At 33.4% G+C, this 10,921-nt stretch overlaps 1 protein-coding gene across 1 annotated transcript; it reads right to left on the bottom strand.

Moving 5' to 3' along the window:
• Positions 1-581: 581 nt before the first annotated feature.
• On the bottom strand, positions 582-6,978 carry LOC117101705. The gene is made up of 4 exons (XM_033241737.1): positions 6,772-6,978; positions 5,575-5,785; positions 2,588-2,676; positions 582-1,989 (listed from the first exon to the last, which is right to left on the bottom strand). The coding sequence occupies exons 2-4, from the start codon at positions 5,732-5,734 to the stop codon at positions 1,834-1,836; spliced, it is 405 nt and encodes a 134-aa protein (XP_033097628.1). The 5' UTR covers positions 5,735-5,785; positions 6,772-6,978; the 3' UTR covers positions 582-1,833.
• Between the last annotated feature and the right edge of the window lie 3,943 nt (positions 6,979-10,921).

Raw genomic sequence — 10,921 nt, 5'->3', positions numbered from 1 at the left:
CCGAAATATTTTTAGTTAATATTCTTCTATCTGGTTTTAAGAAATGACAATAAAATTGAATAACTTGATGTTATCACTTTTTATGATGCTAGCTTCTTTCAGCATATTTTCATCAAAAAACTACCTAATTTTATTCAAATAGTACACTAACTTCGGCGTTACTGTTTCCTTCCACCAAGCTAAAATGCCGTCTACCAGTTCTTGTTGGAGCCTGGGTTTCACATGTCTTCTAAGATGGTGCTTAAGTTGATGCCAAACATTCTCAATCGGGTTTAGATCCGGGGATTCGGGTGGTGTTTTCCACCTGTTGATGTTCTTTTCCATCATGTAGTTAGTTGCTAATCGACTGGTATGTTTCGGATCGTTGTTCTGTTGAAATCTGTGCGAATCTGGAAATACACAGCGCACAAATGGGAGTAGTTTGCCTTTAAGAATTTCCTCTACGTAAAAGTTTGCATCCATGTTTCCGTCAAAAATGCAAACTCGCGTTGCACCCCTTAGGCTAATAAAATAGTACATTCGCGAAGATATAGTGATGTCCTTTCATTTTGAACTTCTCGATTGTACTGAACAAGATTTACAGTAATTTGGGGTGCAATGGTAGACAATATTGTAACAACTGACTAACACTCTAAATAAATCGACTTAGTGATTGATATGTTTCCTTAATCATGAATGACTGCGAAATTACTTTCATTCCCATGGCGGCCATAACAAACGTGTAGTGCAAATACCACAGCAAATAAAATACTCCATTCACAAACTGTTTTTACCGCGCGCTGTAACAAACTCTTGATAAATATAAAATGTTAAAATATTCCATTTAACGGATTTGATTGCTTCTTACAGATGTTGTACGTACCGCTTGGTGCCTTATTTAATAACAAACAATGATAGGCATATCCATCCTATACTTTTTTTATAGGAATATCTATAATGACTGCATTCATGTAAAGCCTATAGTTTTATATATTATTTTTATTCAAATTTCTACCATATACATTATTTCAAAACAATAAAAAAACAAGGCAAGGAAAAACCAAACAGGTGATAGACATTTATACAAGTTGGCCAGCTCATAACAGTACAGATATAAACAGAACAATTACCAGTAACAGTAAGAAAGCGACCAACTACAAAGATGTTCAATTCAATGGAAGTTATTTAAAATTACTTATTGAAATACAGTAATTTAAAAGTTTGATTTTAAAAGAATTAACAGACAAAAACTTAATTACGAATTTCACCAGCTAATATATTCCAAAGTTTCCCTTTAATGGAATAAAAGTTATCTTATAAGCCCTATTGAATTTACTACACACTCACTTCAGTACACTTTCATAAGAGGTTTTCTTCTTTTTTTATATGGTCAAGTGTCATTTCCGTTTGATAATGTTAAATGTGTTCTTTCTTATCATTCAAAAAAAAAATTCTGTACCATACTAGCATAATACTAGGCCTATACATATAAATCTGTTTGGCCAATGCTTAGTTTAAGTAGGCCGACGGTATATCATAACTACAGTATGTTGATACCCGACCTTTTATTTGAATTTTGTAACGCTTAAAAAACGGATCATGGTAGTTCGCACAGTTAATAAAAAGACGTTTTACATCATGCCTTAATTCCTGACTGGGTATCGAATCTCGTTTTCTTGCTAAAGGTTATCGTATTACCAATCGATGATAGCCCATTAACCGTGAGTTACTTGAGTTTCAATCGCGGTTCGCTTGCGTGTAGATGGTAAAGGATTTCAGAGCACTACTGTATATGGCAACATTACCATATTTTCCATAGTTTTAGCTTTCTTTCTCAAATTTTCATACATATGTTTATCCGTTCCACATATATCTATGATACCTGTTTACAGGAATGGTGATTGTGCATTCTGTATCCAGTGTGTCCAAACCAAAACGTAATATACCTTGAGCTTGGAATTTGAACAGATCAAGGTCGGTTACTGCCACCGTCAAGTCACATCCCTTTAACTTGGAGTAAAAAACAAAACAAAACACCCATTAATTTCAACCTAGTTAACAATAAGAACATATTTTTTTGGGCTGTATGTTAACTAAATGCTACACAACATGCATATATGTCCACACACATGCATCCAAGAGCAATCAGTGATTCCTATGTAAATACATGAAACGCTATTTTATATACAATATATTTAGTTCCCAAACATTTTATCTACGTAAGTGGGCAGCTGGGGAATAAAAAAATTTATAGAAACGTCTGAGCTAGGTTTTTTTAAAAAATAAACTTACTGTAGTCATGCTTTATGATTAATTATTACTGATTTTGGAGAAGTTTATTACTCCATTGATTTACTTTAATTAGTCCTTTTTTTTTAACAAAATATTTTTAATTTACAACCAATAAATTGTAAAACTTTAGGATATATAATAAAAAAAATAGAGTAGTGCTTTAATGTTAATACAGGTCTGAATACAGGCAATGGAATTGCTTCCGGTTTTTTTTTCTTTTGCCATTACTGTACATGCCTTAATTAAAGGTAATTAAGTTGGTGAGTCAAATAAAAATAATTATACACAGGTAGAAGAGTTGCCAGTACTAACTTACCAAACAATTATGTTTGAACAGCTTTGGGCTGCGGCTCACAAATAACAGCAAAACTCTTCCGTTTCTGCCTCTCTGAACGACTGTATTGCCTAGATGGGGAATATATTGTAATATTTTAGTCTGAGCTTCCCTGGATTGAAACATTATATTGAGACATGCAACAGCATATTCTAAATGAACACAAGTTATTAAGATTTTTCACCATCTTCATACAACCTAGAGTCTTGGAGAAAGGTATACCCGACCTAAAATATAATCATTTATGTAAAAGTAATGATTTTAAAATGACGATAATCATTTTATTACTTTTTGTCTCTTTCAGGGGAAAGGGCTCTTTGAAAATGGGGAATATATGGATGATCCTTGTAACCACAGATTGAAAAGTTTTTGTTATAGGAATTTGCTGACTGATGTTACTGTATATATTACATATATATATATATATTACTGTCTCGGGAAAAATTTTGTGCCTCCAACCAAGAAAATTATTTTGTTGAAATGCCTCCACCAATAAATGCTATCTGTATACTGTACTATATATAGTCCAACAGTTATGGCTTTTATGTAGCAAAAAAAGAAAAAAAAATTAAGATGTGTCCTACTTGGCACAAATTCTTCCGAAGTTATGTGCAGTGCTCCCAACACACTTTTTCCAGGCCTTTTTACTTTTATTTGAGATTTAGAACAAGCACTCAAGCAAAAAACAGTTAAAAAATTGTATGTGAATATTGCCATCTTTACGTCAGCAGTCTGTTATGCCGGTGTTATTTCAGATGAACATAAATCACCTGATAAAATATGAATAATTAATTATTCTGTTTATTAATATTAGTAAATGAATATAAAATAACCTACTACAAAAGGAAATTTTTATTTTTTACGTACCCCAGTTATACGAACCCTCGATTTTACGTACGCCTCGTATCGACGATGACGTCATAAAAATCCCCGAAAATATTCAAAACAAACAGCCCTTTTCAGAGCAACCATAAGTAAAAAGACAATAAACAAACCATAATGCAACGTATTTTCATTAAACAGCAACGCTGATTGAGTCTATATTATCGGGTTGTTATAATCTAAAACCACGTGAACTGAGTGAGATGAACAACTACCGATGGTGCTCAAAATAATTGCTTTCCTCCTAGCTTCGTGTGGCAAAATCGTCTACACGAATCTGTGTAGACATAGTTTCGTACATGAACGCTAATTGGTTGGCTCGCCCAGTGCATAGCACATGGTTGCTGTTTCACGTACACGAACGCTAAATGGTTGGCTCGCCCAGTGCAGCGCACATGGTTTTAGCAGGGAGTTGTTATAACAACTCCCTGGTTTTAGTTTGTCTCAACAGGCCTAGACAACACCACAGCTCTGTTGTTTAGAATAGGCATGAAGGGGAACTCCCAAGTTATACCTTTGTCGTATAGGTAATCTTAAAATATTTTCATGTTCTTTAGTTAAAAAAAAGATATAAAGTAATGAATTAATACAACTAGACACATGGTTTTATTTGAACACTTTATTATGACATCGTAAATTGATATTAAAAACACTAAACACATGGTTTTATTCGTAGGCCTAGAGGCTAGGCTAGGTAACATCGTTCGTTCGTTCATACATATGTTTATTGAGCGTTACGTACATATTAGGTCAAAGGTTACCATAAATTTAACCCAACCTCTATTTTACGAATCCCCACGATTTACGTACGCCCTCCGGTCCCGTACCGTACGTAAAATCGAGGTTCTACTGTACTACAAAAGGAAAGGCAAATACTTTAACAAATACAAGAAGACAAAAATGTTGTTTCAAATCCGTATCATTTATCTAGAATGCTTTAGTAGTGTCATTATTTCCCAAAATGTGTTATATTAACGATGGAGTTCCTCCATGTATTAACAGTAGATAACTCTTTAAGTAATAACAATGAGGATTAAGAAATGCCTACACCAAACTTATAAAGAGAAAGTTTATTTAAGATTGGTTGGATTCGGACGTAAACTCAATTACATGGGTAATCTACTAATAACCTCGGGGCTAAATGTGACGGTCGTTCGGATGAGTAAAATAACAATCCATTTACCCATTAATTTGACGGAAGTTACGTATTTTACAAGCTTCTGCAAGGTCAGAATTCTGAATAGTTTGTGACCTGAGTGACGACTTTTATATTGCTTCTCGACGACGGATTTGATCTAAACCAAGCTTTTTGACGAAGAAAGTACAGCAACGACGAAGGCAACGACCAGCGTGGAAAGAAAACTTGGGCAACAACGCGAAGAATCATGCTGCGTGGTCGCGAGCTTCTTTTTGTCCAGTGCAATCTGACCTGGCGTTATTAACAAATCTGAAGGGTCAATTTGTGACCTGGGCCTTGTTACGGGTGATTAATTACGCCTTGAGGCAAGGTGTAATTGAAATATCCAGTAAAAAAGGTGGGTTTTTGGGCCAGATGTTTTTCGAATTTTCTATACCCAGGGGCATTATTTAATTGCCGCACGCGACCGCTCAGCTGGTGGTACCCAGTTAAATTTTACTCGTCCGAATCGGCCCATTGACATCTGCAAATACTTGTGAAAATTGTGGATAAGCATAATGTTTATTTTGCCTCCTAAAAACCTATTTGTGTAATCTCACTAATACGCACACTCAATAGAGTTTATTGCAGCTAAGATCGTTTAGTTATGTTAGTTTGACGTTTTTCAAATTTCTACAGATTTCCTGCTAGATTTCTATTGAGAATTTATTTGTTCTTTTAATTATTTTTTTTTTGAATTTCTTTTATGCAACTACAAAAAATATAAATGTCTGTTATCAATTACAAAATGTTTTAAAATGAACACGAAAACAAACTGATGCAACATAATTATTAAAATTTATCAAAAAAAATTAATAGACCAAATTAGGATTTAAAGATATTTTCAAATTAAATTTATGTTCTTATAAATTTAATCGATATAAAGTTGAAAAAATAGTTTACAATTTACCGCTTTTATTTTCTTCTTCTATCTGGATCTCAGTGCTTTCTTTACTTCCATTTCTGATTGTAAGTAGAGACTGACCAAACCTGTCTATTTGACAGACCTTCAGAGATTCACCTGCAACTATCACATCATCATCTGAAGTTAGCAGTCGTAGTGCTTTCATTTGTAGCCTTCGTTTTTGCTACATTTCTGCGACCAGTTCGCTCTGCGCACTCTGAAAACAAAAACATTTGGATTTTTAGTAAGCCTGACTGATATCGGTAGTACTCAATGCATCATACATACTTAGGTTAAATTTACATTTTAACTAAAATGGTATTTTCCAACTATTATATTAAATTTTGTTTAACCTATTATTCTTTGTTAATCTAACATAATAATTTACCAAAATGAATAATTAAAAATTTGAAATAATGTTATTAGTGCCTACTTCTAAATTTCATAGGAAGGAGATTTTTTAAATTGGGCACTTTTAATGTTATAACTAAGAGTATTAATAAAGGTATAAAAACAGTCTACTTGGATCTTGGTTAGTAAAATCATCCACTGATCAGGCATTGGTTATGGATGTTAAGAAGTATTTAATGAATGGGTGCTAGCTTTGGCTGGGAGGCCTGGCCTAGCTAGTCCCTACATCTTTAATAAGACATGGTTATTGGGGGGGGGGGAGGTGTTTAGGTCTAGGCTAAATTGTTTGCAATTATTCAGCAGCCAATTTTATTGACGACCGAAATGTTTTTTGATCCCGAAATATCTACTTAATACGCTTGGAATCTACCACTCTAGCTGGTCATAGCCCTCTCCTCGTCCAGGCCATTTAGCCTTAGACGAATGGAGAACCAGCGGCTATTCTAGGGCTAAGCAGTTTGAGTTCGGCCGCAATGTAGAGGCCTAAGTAAAGGGAAAAACGCTGTTTCGTCACTGATCCGTGTTCACCTAGCATAGACATAGTCCATCAAAGTTGAATAAAAACCGAGAAAAAAAGAAAAAAAATCATCACTGTTCAGATCGCCCTCTAGTAAATTCCGTTCCCCACTGCCTAGGGCTACAATAGCTTAGGCTAAACTAATACTATACAACACTGCTGTGGCCATACCGAGATATAGCAACATACAACATAATATTTTCAATACGATTCACAAAATACTAATTATAAGACAAACTTTATTCATAGTTAAAACAAATACAGACTCGACTTACGTTTGAACTGTTCATCTAAAGGCTGAATTGGTTTCCGGATGTCATCAGCATCAACCTCACGGTCCATTCCGAAGACCATCCTGGAAAAGACACTTTAGTGCTGCCGTTGTCTAATTTTGCTACAACCCATGCATTTTCCCACCTTCCTAAACTGTCTAATGCTTGAACTCGGCTGCCAACGCATATGTTTTCTACCATGTTTACGGAAAAAATCTAGCAAAACATACTACTTCGCCACAAGGTCGGCAGAAAATGTCGCCTTGCACAGAAAAAGTTTTAATCACGCCCTACCTTTACGTAACTCTGCTTGTTGGTGGGTGCAGAGCGTATCATGCAGCAATATCACTACGCCTCACGAAAGTAGTTTTTTATTTGATTGATGGGTTAAAAAACAGCTGCTCCCGCTAAAATTGTATTGGATTATTTTTATTCAATAGACATGCTTATAAAACATTCAAAATACATAGTCCAGGCCTCTAGGCGCCAAGAATGAGTAAAGACTAAAAATGCACTCGTCATGTTAGTATATTCATACGCCATTCGTAACATCGGAGTGGGGAGTCAAAGGCCTGGCCGATTTTACAATAACTTTTCGTAGAATTCATCGATTTTTTTCATGATTCGAACATGTAGGTATATTGATTTTTATTTATAGTTACAACTGTATGCATAATTTTGCTTTAAAATACATGAAAAACGAATTCTAAAACTCTCAGCCGATGCACGAATCAAAACACATCACTGATGATCAATTGACAAATTCCAAGGCCTGCTGTGATAATGATTTTTCCCAGTGTCAGATCAGCTTTGATGTTTAGATCATGGATAGATAGAGCTTTGGCAAAACCTGGTTTGTTAACCCGTCGATTGCGTTGCCTCGACAGGTTTGCTGGTAAAGGGGTTGGGAACGGCATGATTCATTACTAAAATATTTGACATACATCAGTGAGTTAACTTCATTTCTAGTTTGACGGTAACCTCCTGCATTTTATCGGAAATATTCACCTGATTAATTATGAGCGTTGACTGGTAGTCGGCTCGTGATCAAAGGTGTCGACTGGTACTGACTGGTACCGAGATTCACAGTTACTTACCTCGGCAAACCATTCAATGACATAGTAGCTTCTTTCAGTAGCCACAAAAACTGTTGAAATAACACAAAATTCAAAATACAAAACAAAATAAAAAAATCAGCTTAGCTCTAAAAAGAAAAAAAAATCCAAATTACAAATGTATAATAATGTAAATGAATCATTATTGAAAATGCTAAATAAACTTGTAAAATTTGATACAGAATTAAGTTGATAAATCTCTTGGACCGACTTCCCTAGATAAGGAACCATGTATGGTCGTGATCTCTTTTAGTGCCACAGGGCACTGGAATATGTTTTGATTAATGTCTGGCACATGGCCCATGTGTTTGTAAAAAAGTCTTCTCTTGCCTTCATTAACATCAAGTAATGCAAATAAGGTAGATACACGATGTCGAAATTTGGTAGCAGTAATACAGTGTGGTTTATCTAATTCTTTTCCCATTGATGTGCACACTTCCTTTATACAATGCCAGCCAATTTAATTCATTTTATTCAGTCTATTATACATGAATATAACAGAAATGTGTTTTGAAGCTAAGCGATCAAACATAAATATAAGTATTAAGTGATGTTGGAACTATATAAACATTAAAAGACAGTAAAAAATATTAAGATATACTGTATTATTAAAACACAGGACGAAGATAAAAGACAAACAGCAGAAAATGCATTAAAATAGTATAAAATTATTGTATTTATGTTAAAAAGATTAAGACCAGGTTTAAAATAGTATAAAATTATTGCATTTATATACATATACATATAGGCAGTATGCAAGAAAATTCCATTAAAAAATTAGCAGGGATGGAGAATTACGATAATCACCTTTTGGCACGTCTATTAAATATATGGATAGAATTGGGTACAAAAGACTGTCTAAACCTCTTAGTTTTTGATATAGGTGGAGTTAATCTGATACCTGAGTAACTATGGGTAAAATGGGAGTACAGTGGACGTGTATTATCATTCATTCCCTCAAGGATCAATTCTTGGCCCTCCTTCTTTTTATTATATATGTAAACTCCCTGCTTGAAGTTATCACTCCTGATTCAAAATGTGCAATTTTTGCTGATGATACTAGTGTTCTTTGTTCTGCCTCTGATCCAAACAAATTACAATCTATCATTGACAAAAATGTAGCCAATATTTCTAAATGGTTTAATGTAAATAAATTAACTATTAATTATATTACAACAAAATTTATGGTATTTTGTTCAAAATTCAATTTCCCAAAATTTTGAAATATCTCCTTGTCAATAAACAGTCATGTAATTGATAGAGTTGATAATTTTAAATACTAATTAGGATATTTTTTACCAAATTCTTCTCTTAGACTTTTAGCAAATTCTTTTGTATTACCTTTTTTCAATTATTGTAGTACTGTATGGTCCAATTGCACAGCTGCACACCTTAATTCACTTCAGGTTTTACTAAATAGACTAGCCAGAATTATTTTGCATGCTGATATTAGAACACCTGTTAATGACCTTATGGAATCTCTTAACTGGAAGGATGTAAACCAACAATGGGAACATAATATTCTTTTAATGACATTTTTAAAATGAAAAACACTTTAGTCTTACCACAATGGCAAAATGATTTTGGAAAAAGAACATTTAAATATCATTCTGTTAAATTATGGAATAATCTATCATCAGACCTTCCTAGCAATATTCATTCATTTTCCTTACAATCCTTCAAAAATCTCATTTAATTTCCCATTTTGTTTTTTCTTTTCTGTTTCTTGTATTTATATAATCTCTCTCTCTCTCTCTCTCTCTCTATATATATATATATATGTAAGAATATATATATGTGTGTGTATATATATGTATGTGTGTATATATATGTATGTATATATATACATCATATATATATATATCCAAATAAATATAGAGTTGCTGCATAGACAGATTTGTATATATAAAATAAGAAGTCAAACAAAGTTCTGTATCTGTCTCAAAAATAAAATATTTATTGTACTAGTACTTTCGACCATAGGTCATCATCGGAATCCAGATTCATCATGTTATCACCAATAATTTGATTTGCTCTTTTGTTTATTCTCTCTATGCGCATTATGTCTTTCTGGGTCATATTTCAAAAGATACAAACAAAACAATACCTCAAAATACTCATAATCACAGAGTTATAAAATAATCTTAATATAGTTTTATCAATGTTCATATACAGTCGAGTTCGCCTAAGTCGAATCTAATGGGACTGGCATAAAAATTTTGAGTTATACAGATTTCGACTTGCACATTTTCGAAAAAAAAAAAAAATTAACATAGAACAATAATATTTGCACTCAATGCCCACAAAATCGAATTTCACGCAAAACTGAACATTTTCTTAAGTCCTAAAGTCATTCCTATTCTTTTCTTAATAAAATACTTTCCGAAAACATGAACTCCCTATTCTAAATCTTGGACGATTTGTCCAATTCAGGACGGTAACACTCACTCGAAAAACCAGACGATAGTTTAATAGACATCTTTTAACACAAGCATACCAGACGCTGTGAAAACGAGACGCTTAGCTGTACTCGCATTGCCATGGAGATTATCTGTTGATTAATACGACACACTAGTAGACGTTTTGTTGGTTAATTATGAAGTGAAATTTACACATTCAAATGTTTTCATAAGCGTATAATTCTTGCTTTTAATCCTTAAAATCCATATGGAATCAACCTGCAATAAAGACGGAACTCAACAAAGCAAGTTTCTACTGGTTATTCTTTTCAGTAGACGTCTAATTCAAATTTGTTAGATTCGTCGGTGTAAATTTCAAATGCACCTTATTCATTCTTTAAACTCAATACGCTTTTCAAAACATGTTGCCAATTTAATTACCTAGGAATTTGTTGAGAATAAAATATAATTTATTAGGTTTATTTAGATTTGACTCTAAAATATACATGAGGGTTTCTTATTTGTTTTTTGTTTTGTTTTATAAATTTGTTTTTAACAATTAAAACATTCTTGATTAATACACCGAGCTTGTTACTGTCACACACTATGAAACTTTGGGCGATCTGACGTCATCACAGC

The sequence above is a fragment of the Anneissia japonica genome, unplaced genomic scaffold (genome assembly GCF_011630105.1).
Source record: "Anneissia japonica isolate Jap-2015-1 unplaced genomic scaffold, ASM1163010v1 scaffold2240_len173809_cov135, whole genome shotgun sequence".
NCBI lineage: Eukaryota > Metazoa > Echinodermata > Crinoidea > Comatulida > Comatulidae > Anneissia > Anneissia japonica.
This window is presented reverse-complemented; position numbering and strand designations above follow the sequence as displayed.

Excerpts from the sequence above, each read along its gene's own strand:
- LOC117101705 (XM_033241737.1), bottom strand. The coding sequence starts at position 5,734 with ATGAAAGCACTACGACTGCTAACTTCAGATGATGATGTGATAGTTGCA. Across the intron at positions 2,677-5,574 it reads AGAAGAAGAAAATAAAAGCG|GCAATACAGTCGTTCAGAGA; the intron begins GTAAATTGTAAA and ends TTCCCCATCTAG. Across the intron at positions 1,990-2,587 it reads TGTTCAAACATAATTGTTTG|TTAAAGGGATGTGACTTGAC; the intron begins GTAAGTTAGTAC and ends TTTTACTCCAAG.